The sequence below is a fragment of the Nuphar pumila genome, chromosome 9 (assembly GCF_984573655.1).
Source record: "Nuphar pumila chromosome 9, dmNupPumi1.hap1.1, whole genome shotgun sequence".
Lineage (NCBI taxonomy): Eukaryota > Viridiplantae > Streptophyta > Magnoliopsida > Nymphaeales > Nymphaeaceae > Nuphar > Nuphar pumila.
Window position 1 is genome coordinate 124549262 of NC_143257.1, and position 21631 is coordinate 124570892.

The 21631-nt window shown below is 37.9% G+C and overlaps 3 protein-coding genes and 1 pseudogene across 3 annotated transcripts; 2 read left to right on the forward strand and 2 right to left on the reverse strand.

The window, feature by feature from the left end:
* Positions 1-3476: 3476 nt before the first annotated feature.
* LOC149829274 (serine/threonine-protein kinase 52-like) lies at positions 3477-7430 on the forward strand. Its single transcript, XM_090018006.1, has 6 exons — positions 3477-4080; positions 5098-5219; positions 5389-5597; positions 5687-5861; positions 6559-6693; positions 7037-7430. Exons 1-6 carry the CDS (start codon positions 3729-3731, stop codon positions 7241-7243), a joined length of 1200 nt encoding a protein of 399 aa, XP_089874132.1. The 5' UTR covers positions 3477-3728; the 3' UTR covers positions 7244-7430.
* A 3435-nt stretch (positions 7431-10865) lies between these two features.
* Positions 10866-16607, forward strand: LOC149829275 (homocysteine S-methyltransferase 2-like; annotated as a pseudogene).
* A 143-nt stretch (positions 16608-16750) lies between these two features.
* On the reverse strand, positions 16751-21572 carry LOC149829276 (uncharacterized). Its single transcript, XM_090017330.1, has 3 exons — positions 21450-21572; positions 20667-20824; positions 16751-17239 (listed from the first exon to the last, which is right to left on the reverse strand). The coding sequence occupies exons 2-3, from the start codon at positions 20818-20820 to the stop codon at positions 16860-16862; spliced, it is 534 nt and encodes a 177-aa protein (XP_089873456.1). The 5' UTR covers positions 20821-20824; positions 21450-21572; the 3' UTR covers positions 16751-16859.
* Positions 17108-18259, reverse strand: RDM1 (RNA-DIRECTED DNA METHYLATION 1). Its single transcript, XM_090018111.1, has 2 exons — positions 17786-18259; positions 17108-17239 (listed from the first exon to the last, which is right to left on the reverse strand). The coding sequence occupies exon 1, from the start codon at positions 18257-18259 to the stop codon at positions 17858-17860; it is 402 nt and encodes a 133-aa protein (XP_089874237.1). The 3' UTR covers positions 17108-17239; positions 17786-17857.
* Positions 21573-21631: the final 59 nt, after the last annotated feature.

Below are 21631 nucleotides of genomic sequence, written 5' to 3' on the forward strand. Positions count from 1 at the left end.
CTCTCTCATACAATTTGAACCATTAATCGACAGCTGGATTATGTATTTCAATGAAAAAATATGATTTTTACATACTTGAATGTTTATGAAAATTCTGAGTCATTGATTTTCAAGCATTAAAAGATCCTTCTTATGCATCATAATCGAATTATTCAAGAGTCTGTTTCTATCAAACCAAGCTTCTAGATCATATTCATACGATGAACGGTATGGCACCTAATTTATAATTAGAATAACAAGAACCTGCCATAGGCCATATATAGGCACTGGATTTTTCTTTCCAACGAAATCCACTACAATATGTCTTCAAGGTACACCATATAGAGCAGTAGATTGGTATTCCATGTAATCTTGCCATCCAATGTTCTAGATCCAAAATCATGGACAATATTTTAAATTATTATTATTATCATAATAGAAACTCATTAGCAGCAATTATAAACCATATATATGGCAATGATATTATCTAGGATAATTTGTTAGGAAATATATAGAGTTCTTGATTTGGCATTGAATACCTGTGTTTTTTTTTTTCAGGGTAATGACAAGACCTCTCATCCCCACCACACATTGCCTTCAGTTGGTACATTCCTTGAGATCCCTACTGACAAATGACATACTCAGCTTTGATCTTGTGGCTAGGGATTTTTGCCTTTTATGAGGTTTCAAACTTATGATCTTATCCTTAGTGAGGCATCTTTTTTGCCCTAAAGGGGTTTGATGCATAGCGACAAACTTTTTTATAAGCAATTTCTCAATTTTCAAAAACTCATAAGAAATTCAAAAATTTTCATAAATCTCGCATTTTTTTGGCAAAATCTCGGCAATAAATAATTAAATATAAAAATGATTTTTTATAAGAAAATATTAATAAAAATTATTTAAAAATAAAAAATACATGATTTTTTTAGATAAATAGCCATTTAAAATGTAAATATCTTGTTTAAATCACGGTATTTATGTTTTTTTCCATAAATCTTGTGATATTTTGAAAATCTCACGAGAAATTGCCGTTTTAAACTTTCAGGCAATTGCTTGCGATATTATCGTGAGATTTTCGTAAATCTCGCAATATTTGTCACTATGGTTTGACGTAGTGGGATGGGGTCTAGGTTGCTAGGCAGACAATTCAGGTTAAAATCTCATGGGCATCACCCCTTGTGCAAGCCGAAGCATAGCAAATCCCTTGGGGCAACAGGTAAGCCCACAAAGTTTTACCCTTCCTTAAGTATGTCTGACAAAGCTAACGTGTCTAGGTCTTTGTTCTTGGGTGTGGTTTCTCGTATAAATATATAAAAAAAAAACTCATGATGTCCCATCAACTTGTTAGGTATTGGATACTTACTATATGATGAATTAGAAAAATAATAAGATTTTCACTAAGAGTTGTTTTCTATAAATAGTTTAGTTGAACTAAAATAGGAGGTCATCGTGATACTTTTCAAAAGAAGAAAAGAAGAAAGGGACATGATTCTCATCCAAGGGGCCGCTAATTTGCTAGGAATCAACCGTTGGTTCATGTACTTTTTATAAAAAAAATATACTTTTTTATGAAGGTTTTGAGCCGTTGATTTTAAAGTATTAAAATATCTTACTTATGCATCATAATTGAATGATTCAAGAGCTGGTCCTTGTAAAATGAAGCATGTGGATCACATCTTCATGATTAGATTTAAGAGAAAAGAACAAAAAAAAACCATCAAAATTGTGGCTCAGGTAATTCTTATATTTTCAGTTCTCATATTCTAGTGACCGCTCATCCAAATATCATGTAATTTGACCTCATACTCATTAGGTCTTGAATATTTTCCTGTTTTTTCGTTTAAAAAAAAATCAATTAAAAGCAATGTTCTTAACACCATGCTGAATAAATGCATACGTATACAAAAAAAGGATGTTACCTAACTATACTCCGAGTTATTTGGATATTTATCGATCTTAACATGATCTAGCTAGATTGCAAATAGACTTCATTTAATCATTTCTAGGGACATTGAGGTAAATAAACAAGGCTGACATAAGAAATTTGGATGGGGTTCTTAGTGACTCGGACCTTGACTCAACCTAGGTCCAGCTAGTAGGTCCAAAAATCCAACTTAGCATTTCTCTAACGGATCAGGTTCCGTTTGACAAACGCAACCAAAAATACATAGTTTTAAAGTTTACAGATCCCCAAGAAAATAAGGGGAAGAGAAGCACCACCAATGTTACCCAGTCCAGCAGGCCAAGTGGATCATGCCGAAATCCAAATTCAGCTACCTAGGGGAACTGAATCTCGAACATGGATCCAGACCCACCTTACCCCCGTCCAGCAGACCAAGTGCCTATGTTACTGGATACGGCTATGGATACAGGGATACTATCATTTTTATGAAGTTTTCAATATAATTAGTATAAGGGGACATGATACGGGTGCCAAAATGGAGTATCCAAGTGCCAAGTGAGAGTCAACTAGAACCGAAAGGGCATTTGAAACCCAAAGATACAAGTAGAGGTGTCAATTGGTCAGGTTTGATCCGGACCCTACCCGTACTAAACCCTAAGGGTCAGATAAATAATAACGCCCCATTAGAATACGGGTCAGACCCGAAGGGTCCCATTAATATATGGATCCGGGTATGGCTTGTGAAATTTCATGACAAACTCGGGTCAGATCCGAGTTCCCATTAAGATCCACGATTTTTCAAGTAAAATTGATAAAAAAATATTATTTTACCGGGTATGGTCTGGGTCATATAATCTTTATAGGATCTGGGTGTGGGTTCTCTCATGGTGGGTCTGATTCGACCCTGGCCCAGACCCGATATCATAATCTCAAACGAGGTTTGGGTCTGATTCCACCTGGGTCTTAACCAAACCCGACCCGTTGACATCCAAGGTGCAAGACTCTTGTTGCAGAATGGAGTTCCGTATACTTACTAAACAGCGAAAAGGAACTTTAGGTTTAATGAATTCGGTGAGTGAGGTGGTTTTTCTATGATTATTAAAAAAAGTTAGTTTAGATTTATTAAATAATAAATTACTAAGTTCGTATTTATTATTAATTTAATAATTAAATTAGTTCATGATTTATTACTAATTAATCACAACATAATCGTGTTGTCTGTAGGGGAAGGCAACGGTCAAAACCCACACGGTACCCCCACTAAAGTCGGCGCGCCACAGATTTGGACGTCTAGGATTTCTCAACGGTCAAACCGTAAAGCAAAAAATCCTCTCTCTCTCACGCGCGTGGAACAAACGGGGAAGACACGCTTTTGTGAGGGATTTGACAAAAGGAGAATCTTCCGCCTCTCCTATTTCGCTATCTCAGACTAAAATTCTGGGGCTCTTGGTTGATTCTTTGCGTCTGGAACGTCGTTTTCTTGGTTGGCGTTTGGTTTTTGAACAATTTTACTCTCCCGGGATTTCTTTTTGCTCTTTCCCTTTGATTGTTTTGATTCTTGGGGAGGGAGTTTTCCCGCGTTTCTTTGCTTTTTTGGGAATGTTGGTGTCATATAGTTTGATTGAAGGGTGTTTTTCTCGGAGGTTTCGCTTGAGAATTGAGGTTATTTAGTGATTGTTTTTTGTGAGTATGTGCAGGATTTGGTTGGTTTCTGTAGTGGTTGTGGGTTTCGTCTTGTTTGGTGACTTTTGATTCATTGGGTCGTTTTCTTGTGCTCTGGTTTTATTTGGGGGCGTTTGGGGTGCAGAGTTTTCATTATTCTCTGAATTGAGGGCTTCCCAACATGGATGCTTATCCTAAGGTTGGGAGAAGCACTCAAGCTGAGAATGGTGAGAACGAGGGGAAGGTTGTTGGTGAAGGTGATGAACGGAGGATTGGTCTTGCTGCAAAAGACGCGAGTTCGAGGAGCTTGGGAAGCAAGGAGATGTTTTTTAGGGCCGATCAGATTGATCTGAAGAGCTTGGATTACCAATTGGAGAAGCATCTGAGCAGGGTTTGGTCTAGGGCTAAGGACGCACAGAGGCCCAAGGCTGAATGGGAGATCGATTTGTCGAAATTGGATGTGAAGAACGTCATTGCACATGGCACGTATGGTACTGTTTATCGGGGCATTTACGATGGGCAAGATGTCGCAGGTAATTCGGCGAATTATCTTTCTCCATGCGATAAAACTGTGTTTTGAAATAGAGATTCATGGCATTTGGTGAAGCTGAGATGTACAGTATACTCTTCGCTCTGCACTTACATTTGCAGAGCTTGCCACTTTGATTTGCATGTTGTTGAATTATTCCATATAAACATCTACTTGGTGTTCTTAGATACTTTTTTTACTTTGTGCTTTCCATTTGAAAGAGTTTCAAGCTTTTCATTGTTGTTTCTACCGTAGATTTTTTGTGCTGTTTGTTCATTGTATTAGAGCAATGCACGTGGATTTATCCTGAATTATATGCATATGCTATCATGTCCATATGTAATTGAAAACTGTCCTTTCTTTGGGTTTTAATAACTAATAGCATATTGACAGGGTTTGCAATTTGCATGTATTGGACAAATAGATTTATCTGGTTTCATCTCTCATTGTTCTTGATAAATTGAAACGGCACTCAAATCGTGCTAGTTTTTCTGCTTTAGTTTGGGTACTAGAAATTTCCTGCTAACTCATGGATGAAGCACTTCTAATTATGACTTTTGTTCCTTTTAAAATTTTTGTAACAATTCAGCAAAATGTCTAGGCTTATGTTGGATAAATATATCAGTCCATGATATACCAAAAAAAACTAAAAACAGTGATTGAACTATGTAAAAATTTTGTGTTTTGATATTAAAAAACATGTTTTTCTCTTGGTTGGAGACAAAAATAATCACAAAATACAGTAAATAGTATTCTGTTAAAAAATTAAGAGAAAGAAAAAGGAAAAAAAATCAGAAATTGGTATAATATGTGAAATGCATCAAGAGAAGTGTTAAGAATGAGTTTCTTGTGAAGTATCCTTGAAAAGATGGACAATGATTTGTGAGAACTTCCTAAGAAACATTTCACTTGGTTAACCATAGAGTTCCTCATTTCCAGCTGTTATTTTGGTCACAATAACTCCATTCCATGAATATTATAACCATAGAGTTCCTCACTTCCAGCTCGTGTTGTGCTATAGTTAAGCTGTTGGACTGGGGAGAAGATGGTCTTGCCAATGAGTCTGAAACTGCTGCTCTTCGAGCATCATTTAAGCAGGAGGTTGCTGTTTGGCATAAGCTTGACCATCCAAATGTGACAAAGGTTGCTCTATTTCCTATACAATGCTTCCAAACATTCTTTTTTACTGTTTTCTGGTTGGACTTGTGACCAGATGTATGTTTTCAAACTGGACAAGATTTTTTTGTCAAGTGGAACCAAATCATGTAATTTGAGTCATTGATCATGACGGATTTCACCTTGAATGATGCAGTTTGTTGGAGCGTCCATGGGCACTTCGGAGCTCAAGATTCCTTCAAGAAGTTCTTCAAACAATGTTCATCAGACGATCCCAGCAAGAGCATGTTGTGTTGTTGTGGAATATCTTCTTGGTGGAACTTTGAAACAATTTTTAATAAAAAACCGGCGCAAGAAACTTGCTTTTAAGGTTGTGATCCAGCTTGCTTTGGACCTCTCAAGAGGGTAAGTTACTCTTTCCAATTATTCCATACCTCTTTTAGAAACTCAATTTATTGATATAAAAGATTGTTGGTTCTGGCCTTGCTTTTTAGGCTTAGCTATCTCCATTCAAGGAAGATCGTGCACCGTGATGTTAAAACAGAGAACATGTTGCTTGATGCAACTAGGACTCTTAAAATTGCTGATTTTGGTGTTGCTCGTGTTGAAGCTCAAAACCCAAAGGATATGACTGGTGAAACTGGTACACTTGGTTACATGGCTCCTGAGGTATTGAACCTCATGCGATTGAAATCCCTCCTACATTTCTTCTTAAGAATAGTTTACGTTGCTTATATTTGTTGCTTTACAATTTACAGTTGTCAAAATTTCTGAAGCTCTGTTCAAGATTATTCATCGTTAATGTGATAAAGGCACACACATGTTTATAGCATCCCTTTGTTCTCTTGGAAAGTTAATGCACTGGTAAAATATATGAAATGCACATTTTATGTACCAACAGATGTTTACTTCTTGAAAAGTGCAGAAAATGGCTAAATTCGGTTAATTTTGACAAAGCGAGTGATTAAACCACTAAGTTTTAAACTTACTCAGCATTTGGGAATTAATGACATGGAATGGCGTCTGTGTTACACAAAATGGTTATTGACCTAGGAAACATCATGCTCAATGGTTTTTTGTGAAATGGCTCTCTCTCTCTCTCTCTCTCTCTCTCTGCCGGCTTCCTGCTATCATGATTTCTGTTGTTCACTTGGCATGTTCCATCATTGCAAATTTTGGCAATTATTCTTCATTTGTTTTTCTGAAAGCTTAATTTCTAACGCTTTGGGATGGCAAATGCTGGCATGGCATAATTTTTCTTAATTTAGTCAAATTTATGGAAGTTTCAGTGATTTGTCACGTGAAAATGATCTGGCAACGCATTCATGTTGGGCAGAACTTTACAAATATATATATGGTGGTGCAGGTCTTGAATGGTCAGCCCTACAACAGAAGATGCGATGTATACAGCTTTGGAATCTGCTTATGGGAGATCTACTGCTGTGAAATGCCTTATCCTGACCTTAGTTTTGCAGAAGTCTCTTCTGCCGTTGTGCGACAGGTTTGTCTGCCTTCTCATGCATTCTGTTACAAAACTTGTATCGAAGATGTTTGGAGGGTTTGGGATGTGGGCTCATGTATGCTTGAGAGAGAGAGAGAGAGAGAGAGAGAGAGAGAAGGGGGGGGGGGGGTACAAGTATGAGCATGTAGAGAGTTATTATTTTGGCCATTTTCAATATCAGTTGGTGTAGTGATTGGTGCTGGAACTTCTTCCTTGTAATTGGTAATTTGCAGGTATTGTTTGTTGATTAGGAATTTTATTTACACGAGAATTCATTTTTCATGTGCATATGTACCTGTGGTAATTCCAATGCAAACTCAAATGCTTTGTTAAACCTTGGCAGAATTTGAGACCAGAGATCCCTCGGTGCTGCCCAAGCGCATTGGCCAACATAATGAGAAAATGTTGGGATGCAAATGCTGAGAAACGGCCTGATATGGATGAGGTTGTTAGGATGGTTGAGGCAGTTGACACAAGTAAGGGTGGAGGCATGATACCTGAAGATGAGGCACGTGGTTGCTTTTGTTTAGCACCACGACGAGGTCCATGATGATTCATACTTGAATATCCATGATGTATTTCATTTAGTTGTATTCGGTAACAATGAGTTTGATAGGAATCAGCCTTCATTTTATGTTGTGGGTCAAGCATTTTTTGTTATGTATTTCATCAATGCATCTGTAATCAGTGTAGCCAACCATTCAATAAAAATGCAATAATCAGATGTTCAACAGTAAGTTGAAGCTTGTCCGCTAGGATGCTCTTGAGAAATTGGTTCATAGTTTGTTGTTAGTTGATAATGTTCTTGAAGAGATGCTCAAAAGCTTTCATCTCAGATCCGTTTTATCTGAATGGCTGGGTTTGTGATGTATTAATAGTTAGCTTAGGCAATAATTAATGAAAAAGCTTCTGAAAAACTAGGAGAAGATAACTAAATACCGTTAAGAACTGTCATTATCTGTTTGTGGAAAACCCAAAATGCTATGTAGTCAAAAGCGCTAGGTCCCTAGTCGGTAGACCCCTAAAAAGACTAGTCAAGGACTAGTCGGTACTCCAATTAAAATATAAAAAAGTACACAAAATATACATAAAAGTATGTTTAATTCTTTTACTAATAAGATATTTTCATTACACAAGTACAAAACTACACATGCTTTCATAAAAATATATTAATATACATAACCAGAATATACATATATATAATTATACACATAAAATATATATATTTCAATTATTCATAATATATTTAATATAATCAACAAAATATGCTTTCAACCTTTCACAGAAGCACAATAACACATACATATATAAATAACATATTACATAATCCATAATACTAAACATGCTTTTAAGATTTTATAGAAAAAATCAGCAGAAACAAACACACACATATATAAAAAATATAATCAATTAAAATTAGCTGTCCATGCTTTCAATGTTTCAGCAAAAAAATCCCAAAAGCAAAATAAAACACACACACACACACATATATATATATAAGAATAATAAATGGCTAAACTGTCATCCTGTCTAGGTGGAGGCAGCTTAGTCGGTGCCTAATCAGCAAATTTGGTACCTTTTAAGGTACCCACGTAGGAATTGCAAAGCCTAGGCATTGTACTTATGTCTGACCAACTACGTCGACTAGTATGTGCCTAGTCGAGGCTTTTGACTACATAGATTAAATGTAGTAGCAAAAGGAAGATTTGGTCCCATTTACTCCATTCTCTCTCTCTCTCTCTCTCTCTCTCTCTCTCTCTGCAGTGCAGTACCTACTAAGATCCAAGTTGTGAACGGCATTTGAGCCAGTGAATGTTATGTAGCATTTGAGCAAATGTGTTGCCAGAGGAAGTTGTATGGAACCGTTTAAACGCTTGTCCAATTGTATTGAGATGTTACCCCAGTTTTACAATGATCACGAAGAACCTACCAAGCGTTACACAGAGACAAAAAACAAACCACCACCAAAATGCAGAACAAAATTAAGCCATATCTACCTAGTCTAAAATGACTTAGATGGCTTATGGGTTTATGAAAAATATCATGATACAGTTGCAACATTTTAGAAATATCATCAATATTCCAGACTTAAATTTCAAGCAAAGGGTATCGATACGCCAAACAAGAAGCGATTGTGTCAGCAGATGACCAGCAGTCACCTAAAGGGAAAGAGAAAATACTTAGCCGAGCAGAACTGAACAATTACTTATGACCACTAGAGCATAACATAATTGGCTCTGAAAATCAACCGGATAAATTAAAACAGAAAGGCGGTAGGAAGCAAAACTTCTTTATTATGAAAACAAAGAGAATACAAAGGAAGAACCAAAGAGAATTTCAAGCCTAGCACCAATACCAAAAACCATCCCAAGAAGAAATATATGCCCCTGCCCCTCTCATCTATCCACACATACAAGGTTTTACCAGGTTAGGTTATAACTTTCCACACTCAAGCGTACAGGTCTTTCCCTTATAAAAGAAGCAATTCAGTTCCACTCGTCACCTATGTCATCCTTATCTTCATACCCTATCTTGGGATCTCACTGATGCAAGTTGTTTTGATCAAATTGAGCTCTTAAATGTGATGTACATGGCTCATTTAATAGATATCAACGTTTAAATCACTAAAATCTGACCTTTGTATAGGATTTTTATGACAAATAAAAAACCAATGGCTATAAACATGTCAAAAATTATTGATTTAAAAACCATAGTTTTTTGTCAAAAAATGCAATCCAAAGGCTCATGCCTATCAAAGGGATCAGTCCTCTGCTAAAATAAGTGGGTCCACACACGGATCTGACTAAGTGATGCGGATTCAAGTTCCATTCATAAGTAAAACCATACCCAGATCCGATAAGAATTACATAAATTATACCCAGTAAAATAATATATTTTTAAAGTTTTTTACATTAAAAATTTGTGGATATTAATCACAACTCGGGTCGAACCTGGGTTTGGTATAAAATTTCATAAACCATACCCGACCCATTTAATATTCAAAAAATGAGCGTACTGCCCTTGTAAAATGATGCACTTTTCGAAATACCTAGCAATTTGAAAAAAAACCCTGCATATCCAAAATTTTGATTCTCAACTTTTTAAAACATTTTTACCCCTCCACAAAGATAGCACGATCTTTGCAACTCTTACATATAAATGTCCCCAAAATGTGTGAACCTCACAAAAAGAAAATAACACCGGGCAGGAGGACATTCGCAAATACAGTATGACATTCGCAACCATGAGTTGCGAAGGTCGTACTGTATTTGCTAATGTCCTCTTGCCTGTGTTATTTTTTGTACGGAGGTTAACACATTTTGAAGACATTCATAACTCATGGCAGACAAATGTCTACTATTTTTACTGAAGTTTAGAAAGATCTGTGAAAAAAAGGCATAAAAAATAAGTAAAATAATTAGCTGAGTAGCATATACAGGGAAACGAGGACCAAAAAAAACAAATCTCTATAAAATATTAAGATTTAAAAAAAAAACGCTCATTGAAAGACTACACAGTTGTGGTTTCTCAAGACATCTCTCTAAACAAAGATTCTTTTATTTTGTGGATCGAAAATCTTCAAGACTTTGGATCCATACTTGGGCTTTTTTAAAAATATCTTCAGAGATATAATTTTTCGTATCCTAAACATCTTCAGAAAATGAGTTTTTGGGGCGATATATTGAGAAAACAAAAAAATGAAATTCATTTGTTTATTTAAATTTTCCCAGTTTTATGAAAACAGATGTGTTTTTAATGGAATTTTTGACGAAGTAAGATGCCGTTTTGTGTTGCCCTAAGTCTGTATTACGGAATAGCAGAAGGAAAAAGGATGTTAGCGAAAAGGATAAGAGATTTAGGAAACTGATCTCTTTCTAATCCCATTTCGTAAATTTTTGTTGTAGATTTGTTGTATCATGTTATTAAATAATGAGATCAGTTTCCTAAATCTACTTAAAATTTTCATTTCGTCAATGAATCCAATCCTTTGATGGGTTCCATCCTTTGTCGATCCTAGCCATCCAGCTGAAGTAGTGAAAAGATCAGAATTTTTTGTGCCTTACTCACCTGATCACCCTCCATCTTGGGGATATGACCTGTCAGGTGTGGGGCCCATGACCTGATATGGAGGGCGATCAGGTGCTTAAGGCACAAAAAATGAGCCGTGTGTGATGGCACCAGATCCAGGATCTGGACAACTAGGACCAGTCCACATCCAGGTGAAAATGTGGACCAATCCTACTGATTGATTAGATGGTTAGGATCGAATGTAGGATGGAACATAGGTCCACCTATGTCAAATGATGGAATTCTTATTCAAAAAGTTTGAGGTTTCTTTTTAAACAGTTTGGACTTTAAAACAAAAAAAGTAAGAAAGGAAAAGCTAGTGAAGAAGCTGCATAATTTAAAAGGAAAGAGGATGAAAGGAATACGTGAGAGTGGGGCTGTACAACGAGCCAAGTTAGCTCGAGCTCAACTCATTTAAACCCGTACTCGTCCGAGCAAGTAAAGGAGCTGAGCTTGATCAGGCATTTGATTTTGATTAAGCTTGATTATCCCGGCTAATAGTTTATAACGGCTAGTTCTAGGATATGTAGAGGCTTCGTTGAATAATAGGTACGGGAAATGGTTTTACCCAAGTGGGTAGGGTGTTGGTCGTTTGTGTATGAGGCTTGGGGTTCAAATCCTGCCCTCTACACACTTGTTCAGCAATTCGGCTCGAGCTTGAACCCGAGCTGAGTTTGTACATAGAGCATTTAAGCTCAGCTCGTGTGCACTCCTAAGCGCGAGTCACCTACGAATAACAAGAAATAATTGGGAATTGAAATTGAATTTAATTGAAAACTCAAGAAAACAAACAGGAAATAAGAAAGTTCCACCATAATCAAAAGCTCCTCCTCTCAAGTCTTTCTCATCTAAAAACCCTACCTAGGTTGGAACCGGATCCAAATACAGACTTAAATGAACCCACATCTTCGATCTTATCGAACCTTAGATTTAGATCCTCGTGAGACATGATCAAAGGTGACTGCCTGTAGGCACGCTCTATCTACCCTCTCGTACTCCTGGTGGATCTACAAATTAATGTGCACCTCTTGCAACACAAGTAAAGCCTTGAAGTCTCTTTTCTAAATCTTCTTTGCATCTATCAGTTTCTTCCTTATTTTAAAACTCTTTGTTCCTACCGAACCAGTCTTTACTAGATCCCAAAGATCTTGTGAGATTATGAATATTCAATTTTTTATACTTCAAAATTCATAATTTTTACCACAAAAAACAGAAACCAAAGATTGTGAGAAGTTGAGTGTGTTCATACCATTCAACATCATGAACCACAAAACAATTAACTCTCGCCACCACTTGAAGATCTTTCACATCGGCTATGACCTTTACCACCATAGTACTATGCCCAACTTCACTGTAACGAGACTGATACCAAAAATGTTGAAAAAAGAAGAGAAACACTAGCTATACCATGCTAAAATACCTCCATACATTAACAAACGAGCACAAGAAAATAACAAGAAGCAAAGAACTCACACAACACTAAAAAAATACACAAATGACACAACTAGACTCCTCTTTCTATAAGCAACACATCATTAAGGCATGCACCCACATATGCCACTAACCCCCTAATACTTTATTGCAAAGGTTACACCCTTTAACCACAAATCACTACTAACACTTTATTTTAACAGTTACAGTCACACACATAGCCCTTTCAACTCTTTGACTTTTCAACACACCCGCTTCTTTTCACACAACCTTGTCCTCTTTTAAAAAAAGACGTTACACATTAATTCTCATCTCCTTTCTAAGCTGTTGATTCAAGATAGCAAATCGCCTGAGGAAGAAAAGATGTCATGACACTGTGTGACTTTCCATTTTGTTACGCGGGCAGGTTCATCTAGATTATCTTGAAGCTGAAACAGCATCTTATCAAGTACTTATCGTCCCCAATTTACCTTTTTATATATATATATATAAGGCAATTACTGAGGGCCTTTAACTAGTTTATATTATAATGTGTTTCTTACTGGTTTCGGTTAGTGCAGGCTACTATTCAAGGTTTTGAGTCCAAAGGTTTGTCGAAGGAAGAAACTGAAGCTTTGCTTCAGAAAAGCATCCAAATTGCGTGTGAGGCACGCGATCATTTTCTTCAGAGATGCAACTCAGGAGCACATGATGGAATTGAAAATCAGCGAATTCCAAAACCGCGTTATATTTTAGTTGCGGCATCCATAGGAAGCTATGGCGCTTATCTAGCTGATGGTTCTGAGTATTGGTGGGCAAACTGACATTGATTTTTCCGTTGTTTGGGTTTTATTCATGTTCAGTTCTGAATGAGTCTCTCTGCTTTGTAGTGGGCAATATGGAGATGCTATTACATTAGAGACTTAAAAGGACTTTCATAGGAGAAGGGTTCGAGTTCTAGCAAAATTCTAGTGCTGATCTCCTCACATTTGAAACTATCCCCAACAAACTGGAAGCTCAGGTATTGCTCTTTCTTCTAACTTATAAATTCATGGTCTGCTCGACTTGCTGCCATTTGCCTTAACTGTTCTTTTGGAGATGGCATATTGAAAGAAGGTTGTGCTTTTGATTAGTGTTGCCATTTCATTCTGTGAGAAGTATCACCTAAAAAAGACCCATTTCATCTATACATTTTTTATTATGACATCCTTGTGCATGCTAGAAGATTCATGTGACCTTTTTTCCCCCCCCTGGCTTTTTCACTCCTACAGCCCAAGGTTGTCAGGGATGTTTGGGGTGCATTGGCATATAGGTGTTGCTCAAGAAAGGACCCCCACCTTTTCAATCTACTTGTATAAGAAACACAAACATACCTTGAGAATTTTTTGATGAGAGTGCATAATTTAATATCCCTGTCATCATCAAAGAATTCGGCAGGATATTGATGCTTGTACTAAGGAGGAACAAGATGCATCGCACACTCTAGAACAGGAATGATGGATTTCTTCTGAGTTTTTGGATTATCTCTTGCTTACACACATACACACACACGGGCATTGCTTTTTTTATTAACATATTCATGAATTCTCTCTCTTTTTTCTCTCCTTCAACCATAAAGCAATTCCATGTTTGGAGCATTACATGCAGGCATACGTCAAACTTCTTGAGGAAGGTGATACCAGCATGGTTTTCTTTCAATTCCAAAGATGGCATAAATGTAGTGAGTGGAGATTCTCTGGTTGAATGTGTCTCCATTGCGGACTCATGCAATAAAGTGGTTGCTATTGGAATCAATTGCACGTCTCCTAGATTTATTCATGATTTGATTATCTCAGTTCAGAAGGTATTGTTCTTTATTACTCAAAGTTAGCAGTTATGGTTCCTTGCAAAAGCATTTATTTCCATCACTTCAGCCAGGAAAGCAAGTGGTAGTATTCTTGTGTTCACCCAGTCATATCTCTGATTATAGTCATCTAAGAAGCAATGTCACTTTCCTGCATTGTCAGGGCCTACCAAATCATGGAGAACTTGTTTGCTCCTTGAAATGAAAATTCCAAGGCATTGACAAATGTAAGTTACTTCAGAACCATGTTCATACTCTTTTTATCATTATACATGAGCATCATATTCCTAGATGGAAAATAGTCTCTGTTGTTAGGTTAGGAAGTGTGGTTTTGGGGAAAGTCCCACACAATGAGAAAAGACTTTTAGAATTGGTTCCATGTAAACTATGGAGCATGCTAATCTGAAGGCGGTTTCGGAGCAGAGTGCTTGGAGCCAATTTTCTCATGAGGACATACATTTGTCCTTGTATATTTTTTGCTCCTACTACATCTTTCTGAGGTGTAGGATGCACAGTGCAAGTCGAGCGAGGTAGAGCATCATTCATAGGTGAGTTGTCCCATGTCTAGTCAAGGGTGCAAACATGTTAGACGAATGGTATGGATGAATGCATAAGGCGACTGTTCTAGTCGAGTATGCGAGTGAGAGAGGCGAAGTAGCATGTCTAGGCAAGTGGGATGGTCCAGTGGATGGATGGCAGCATCCAGTAAATTGGTGGAAAGAATTGCAACATGTTTGCACTACTAAGAGACTATGGTAGCTTGCAGCTTTCCACATGCTGTGCGGGGATTGTGCTTTATGTGGTATATGATTTTTACAGGGGACAACAAAGTCTGTTCTTATCTATCCTAACAGCGGGGAGACATTTGATGAGGTCAAAAGGAAATGGGTGGCAAGTTTTCTGGATATCTATTTCTTGTTCTGTTCAACATGCGGGGTTGCTTCTGTTGGAATTGAGTTTGTGATTTGTAATGTATTATTGTAAGCATGTTTTCATGTGCTAGAAAATGTGAAAATCATGACCTTTCTAGACACACTTTGGTGAATGTAAAGCTATATTTGATGAATAATGCATCTTACTAGCACCCTAGAGACAGTTTATCGTCAATTGTTTATGTCAAACCATGGTTACCAGCTTCTACTTATCCTCGGAAGATTGCTTTTGTGAAAGCTGCTTCACTTCTAAAGCTTGCTTCACAATTTATGTGATGAATGCTCCCAAGAACACTTAGATGAATGCTTCCAAGAAAACTAGTCATGACTTCCACACTTGTTACACTCCTGACAAATGATCAACAAGTTACAAAAAATTATGATTCATTTGAAAATGAAACCTAATTATCTTATTTAATTGAGTCTTGGGTAATGTTTAGATGCATTTAAATATAGTTTAATTTTATTTAAACAAATTTTTGTTTATTCATTTTAGATTTTATTAAAAAACAATAGAAACGAATCCCATTTTTAAAAGTGACGTGGAAAATGTTTTTTATTCTCCCATTGATGGTTCCGGTAGTTCCACCCCACTTTTTCCCATGAACAGCCCCACCTCCACCACCACCACTACCAACACCAGCAGCCTGCCTCTAGAGATAAGGGAGTAAAGGTTTAGATGCCTGTCATCTCTGAATAGGGGGATGAAGGAAGGAGAGTGAAGGTGGAAGTTGAGCGCAAGGGCTTCAACGTCGAGTGCTGCATGGTTGAGGGCACCTGGAAGCTTTTGTTTGTTTTGTTACCAATTATTGTTAGGCCCCCTGAACAACATGATCAGGTTTTGCTTTGTTATTTTTGTCTGTGTTAAATCTGTTTATTGCCTGCTGCACTTTCAGCTTCAGGACTACGAACGAATTTTGTTTAATGTTTAATGTTTAATTTTTTATGCTTAATATTCTTAAGTATCTCAAGTTTACAAATAATGAGGGTTTAAGATGAAAGATGCAAGCATAAATCACGATCTCTATAAATTGGAAGTCTGAAGCCTTGTAGAGTCATAATGAAGTATCACTGCATGGTTTGACTTGTGTTATATAGTGGCCCTGGTTCGTGGACTAACCAATTGGACATGCTGCTTTGGTTTTTCTTCCAGTGCCTCATCAGAGTTTTCTCTATGCTAGTCTAATGTGTTTGACATGCTTACCCAGTTTTTCTTTTTTCAGGAATCTACTGGTGTCTCGGAGGAAGATTTTGTGCCCTGCGTGTGTAAATGGAGCGAAGCAGGAGCTTCCCTTCTAGGGGGCTATTGTAGGACAACTCCTAATACAATTAGAACCATTTGTTGGGCTCTGAACAAGTGATTTTCGTCATATCCACTCCCAAGAATAAAAGCCTAGAAACATCACTGATAGACTGGTTGCTTGTTAGCACTTCATTTGATACGAGCTCAAACTAGATGATCTTGTGTTGCTTTCTGCTGTTCATTACCAACAAAAATGGAAGTAACAGAATTATATATTTTGGCATGTTAAGATTGCCAGATTACGCCTGATGAATTAGACCCATGTTTTTGTCTTTTCTGTTAGGCTACATTGAGGCAAACACACACCAGACTGTGCTTATGAATGCATGTGTTTGATTTTTTCTTTTTTCCTTTTTAATATGAAAAGAGAAAGGAGTTGAATGCCACCTAGACTCATCTTTTTAGGCAAGGTTTGTGTTAATCCAAGGAAAGATAGGATGCAAATGAAGCGATGTGAAATGACCATGAAAGCTATCAAAGGCAACAAAGTTGGAACATGAAGAAAAAACAAACAGAAGATAGATGATTCAAAAGGAGAATTCTATGTTTGAGATTGTGTATACATAAAATGAGCTCACACGAGGATGGGCCCTGAATCCTTCATTCGTTCTCAAGAATCAAAGCCAGAGTAGATGCCCTGGTCCCTCAGCAGCCTCTTCTCTTCTTCGACGTAGCTCTTCCCCCTGCTGGCCTGACCAAGTTCTCTCTTCCTATTCTCTTTCTGCGAGAAAGAGAGATTTTTCTTCTCCTTTTTCGTCTGCACATTCAACAACTTTGTTGCATCAGCTACTGTAGCTCTTGTCCGTTCGCGCTCTTCATATGTCTCTTCAATATCGTTGTTGCCCAAGCTCCTCCTCCCATCGGACCAAGACCAGTCTTGTTCCTGGTTTGCAGCTGTACTTGGAGCAGGAACATCCAAGACTGAAAACCCGCCCTTGTAGCCATGCTTGCTTAGGGCTTCATAATCTATGCCACCAGCCTTCCTCTTTCCTGGAATAACCAACCACGGACTCAATCGAAAAGCAAGCCCAATTTAAAGATCAAGATCGGCAAAAGACCACTAAACAGTTTGATTTACATGCCAAAGTATGGAATATATGCCAGAATAAGAAAAGCTTGTTTAAAGCATTTTATGTCTTCTGGGCAACTGGGAAACACTGGATCAAGAAAAGCAGAATGAATGGGGTCTGCTGCCCACAGTTCTGCAAGATGATCATGAGAGTATGTTAAGCCTGTGGACCTCCTCAACTGCCCAAATGGTGGCCCCCACTTTGCAAGGATGGATGATAGAATCCAATGGCTGATGATAATCATCAGTGCCCATCATTGCTTGGTCCCACTGTTTCATAAGGACATTGGTGAGATAGTGCTAAGGTTGTCCATATAACCGCTTGATGGATTTAGCTAAACCCTGCCATGTGGTGAATGAGATAACAGCCTGGCAGTTAGTAGGCAGAGGGATGCCCTTCATGACCTGCAAAAGTACCACTAATCGAAAAGCAAGCCCAATTTAAAGATCAAGATCTGCAAAAGTACCGCTAAACAGTTTGATTTACATGCCAAAGTATGGAACATATGCCAGAATAAGTAAAGCTTGTTTATAGCATTTTATGTCTTCTGGGCAACTGGAAACACTGGATCAAGAAAAGCAGAATGCATGGGGTCTGCTGCCCACAGTTCTGCAAGATGCTCATGGGAAGATGTAAGCCTGTGGACCTCCTCAACTGCCCAAATGGTGGCTTCAGCTTTGCAAGGATGGATGATAGAATCCAATGGCTGATGATAATCATCAGTGCCCATCCTTGCTTGGTCCCATTGCTTCATAAGGACATTGGTGAGATAGTGCAAGGGTTGTCCATATAACCGCTTGATGGATTTGGCTAAACCCTGCCATGTAGTGAATAGGATAACTGCCTGGCGGTTAGTAGGCAGAGGGATGTCCTTCATGTATTCCTGATATATTTCTGTTCTTCTGATTAGCACACCTGCACCATCACGGCATGACCACATGTTTGAGCACACATTTTACCAGGCTCTTCAGAGAAGAAAGAGGATCTCAATGAGGTCAAAACAGAAAAAAAGCCTATCAGCCTATGAGGTTAATGAGGATTAGGGGTGCACATGAGCCGAGCTTGAATTCTATATGTACAAACTCAGCTCGGGTTTGAGCTCAAGCCTGGCTCAGCTCGACTTGAGCCAAATTGATTTATTCAAAAAGTTAGTCAGAATGAATGGCATAGAGAGCAGGGATTTGAACCTCAGACCTCACGCGCAATCGACCGATGCCCTACTCGCTTGAGCAAAGACGCTTTTTGTATTTATTAGTTAACAAAATATGTACATATCCTAGAACTAGCCACTATATGACTCTATTAGCCGAGCTTAAATGGGCTAATCGAGCTTAATCAAACTCGTACACCTGATCAAGCTTGGCTCGTTTACTTACTTGGACGAGTCCAAGCCTGGTTTAAACGAGATGAGCCCGAGCCGAGCTCAAGCTAGCTCGGCTCGTTGTGCAGCCCTAATGAGGACCAATGGCCTAGCCTATAAAAGCAGTATCTGATTGCACAAAAGGACATACTAACAAGAAATGCTTGTGGGGACACCAGCAGGAGCCTTGAAGGTGCCTACAGGAGATTCCACCTATTAACTGATTAGCTTCATAACCAGGAGCACCTTGATGAAGTCCCACCAGGATCACAACAGCTACACACTTTCAAAAGGGATCACTTAAGAAAATTTTTGGCCAATGAGAACTGGCATACCACTACATAACGCATCCTTTTGACCACAAATGTGTATATAACTTTGCGACTTTATATTCTATTCAAAGCAGATTTATTTGCTTTTTTGAGGGTCTGACTTGTTCCGGTTGGAGCCACAAAATCAAGATAGATTTGGTGTCCTAAGGTTGCTTCTTATTATTATGATAAAAATGCACAGCACTTGCACTAAATAGATAGCATTAGAAGTGGATCACAATTTACAGATATATCTAGATTTATGCCGTGTGTGCTAGGATTTTGAGATAACCATATATTGCCTGGTGGCATAAATTGTCTCCACTAATGGAGATAATCTCAAGAATAATCAGTTCATTCCCAGATTTCAGGCTACTGCGCAACAAAGTCTAAACCACTTTTTGAACAGAATGCCACAAAGATATTCTTGGTAATGCTATGAGAGTCCTCACAGCTGATTCAAGTTTTGTTCATTTTAAATCCTACATGCAGATATGTTGCTTGTTTCAAAAACGTATTGGCATGATGGTTAAACTGCTGCTCATGATGAACAAAATAGCAAACTCCTCAAGCACCAAAACATTTTCCAAGAATTATGAAGGATGAAAATAACATGAATATCAAGTGCATAGTCTAAGTAGCATTGGTGGTGTGAGGAAGTAATGAAAATGTTCAAGTATCCAAATAAAATCCAAAGCAACCGACTTAGTATACATGATCAGCCAGCAGATAAAGCAGAAACAACAGCCCCTTTATATGAATCTCTTTTAAGGATCACGGCCACGACAAGATAATTGTGCCTTACCTCAGATGGGAATGAAGTAATGAACTAGAATATTTCCAGGATTAGAGAAGTATATAGACTTATCAACAGAAGACATGGGTTCAATTAACTTATTCCAGTTTCCATCATGCAACATTGTGTTGATAATGGCCAGCAACAGAGTGCTGGATGCTTTTTGTTCTCAACCTGGCCAACAGACTGGTTCAGAAAGCAGTTTCTCCAACTAAGGTTGGGGCCTTCTAAGGATCAAGACATTCTTTGCCCCAGTCAGATAGCGAGTAGGCAACATCTTTAGGACTAATTCAGTTTCAGGTAAGTTTGACTGGATATTGTTTAGCAGCAATTTGGGATACCAGGCTCTTAGACCCACTTTGGCATACCAGACCGTTAGACCCACTCGTGATGCTCCTTATTTGTGGGTTTGAAGGCAACCTTTCTATGGCAGTATTAGGCAAATATGACTGAATACTTTTATAAACCATGTGCCTCTGTGCATGTGAGAGCATGTTGTGACACATTCTGTAATTGATAGTTGCCTCACCATGAACAGGGAAAAGAAAATAAGAAAAGAAAGAATAAAAATAAATGAACTTCACAAGTCCGTGTGGAACAAAACAATCCCAAACACTATCATCAAGTTTCACAAATATGGACATGATCAAGAACATAGAGATTGTAAGTTCTGTTCAAGCTAAAATCTACCTGCAGAAAACTATCAATTAAGATAACAGTTATAATCCAGTGTGCACATGTATATCAAATCAAGAAATCTTCCAATGTATCATCAGACAATCAGATAATTTTTTTGTCCTTACATTATGGTCATGCCACTGTTCCCCACTTTCCAACTAAAGAAGAAGATGAAAAGTAAAAACATAGAAAATCTACGTACTTTCGGATGAAATGTCCTTCGATGATGCACTACTAGCCACTTTACTGGTCTTCTTTGAGCTCCCTATCTGACCAGCATCATTTGAATCAGAGTCTGAATCAGAGGATAGCTCCTCCACATCATTCCAAATCGCGGCTCTCTTCATTTTTTTCATGCAACTTAAAGAAAACAAAAGACACATGAGTTACTACCAATACCACCAAAAAAGACCACAAATGACATATTCCAGTTACCGGCCAAAAGGCATATACCAAAACTCATTTCCAACCAATACACCCTAAGAGTAATCCACTTATTCGCCAGAATCTTCCTACCCCAAAAGAGATGGATAAACGAATCAACCAACCTAATGTATCAAATGATCCTAATCATAAACACTCCATGATAGAATTTTTTATGGATACCCATCTAATGAGATCAAGAAACTTTCAGAATCTAGTACGTTTTCTTCGTTAATATCATCATAAAGAAGAGGGGGAAAAAGTTCTAAAAAACCAAGATTCTAGTTCCCTAAATTTTACTGAACTAAGAACAAATACTGAAGCACCAAAGATTCTTAATTTCAAAAGTCCAGCAGGAAACCCAAAAAAAGAAAAACAATTGTAGTTACAACCTTGACCGCATTGATCACTGAAACAATTCAAGAAGAATTACACACAAACTCCTCCAAGCTAAACCCTAGAAGCCGTAAATGTCTTTGACCGACGAACGAGAACGAGGAAAAAAACCTTAAATCGACAAAGAAATGAAACGAAGGAACTTAATAAGAGGAGAATTTCTCACCTCGAGACAAACTCGCTTGGATCTCACTCTCTCTCTCTCAGAAGAGCGCTAGGGTTTACTTTGTTTTGTCGTAAAGAGAGAGAAAGAGGATAAGGGGCATACGCTGGTCCGGTTTCGGATCAGTTCATATTCCGGTTCTTTTTCTACGGTCCTCAAACTGAATCCCTTTTTAGATCCGCCGA

Excerpts from the sequence above, each read along its gene's own strand:
- LOC149829274 (XM_090018006.1), top strand. The coding sequence starts at position 3,729 with ATGGATGCTTATCCTAAGGTTGGGAGAAGCACTCAAGCTGAGAATGGT. Across the intron at positions 4,081-5,097 it reads CGATGGGCAAGATGTCGCAG|TTAAGCTGTTGGACTGGGGA; the intron begins GTAATTCGGCGA and ends GTTGTGCTATAG. Across the intron at positions 5,598-5,686 it reads GCTTTGGACCTCTCAAGAGG|GCTTAGCTATCTCCATTCAA; the intron begins GTAAGTTACTCT and ends CTTGCTTTTTAG.
- RDM1 (XM_090018111.1), bottom strand. The coding sequence starts at position 18,259 with ATGTGGTCATGCCGTGATGGTGCAGGTGTGCTAATCAGAAGAACAGAA.
- LOC149829276 (XM_090017330.1), bottom strand. The coding sequence starts at position 20,820 with ATGAAAAAAATGAAGAGAGCCGCGATTTGGAATGATGTGGAGGAGCTA. Across the intron at positions 17,240-20,666 it reads GAAGGACATTTCATCCGAAA|GAAAGAGGAAGGCTGGTGGC; the intron begins GTACGTAGATTT and ends TGGTTATTCCAG.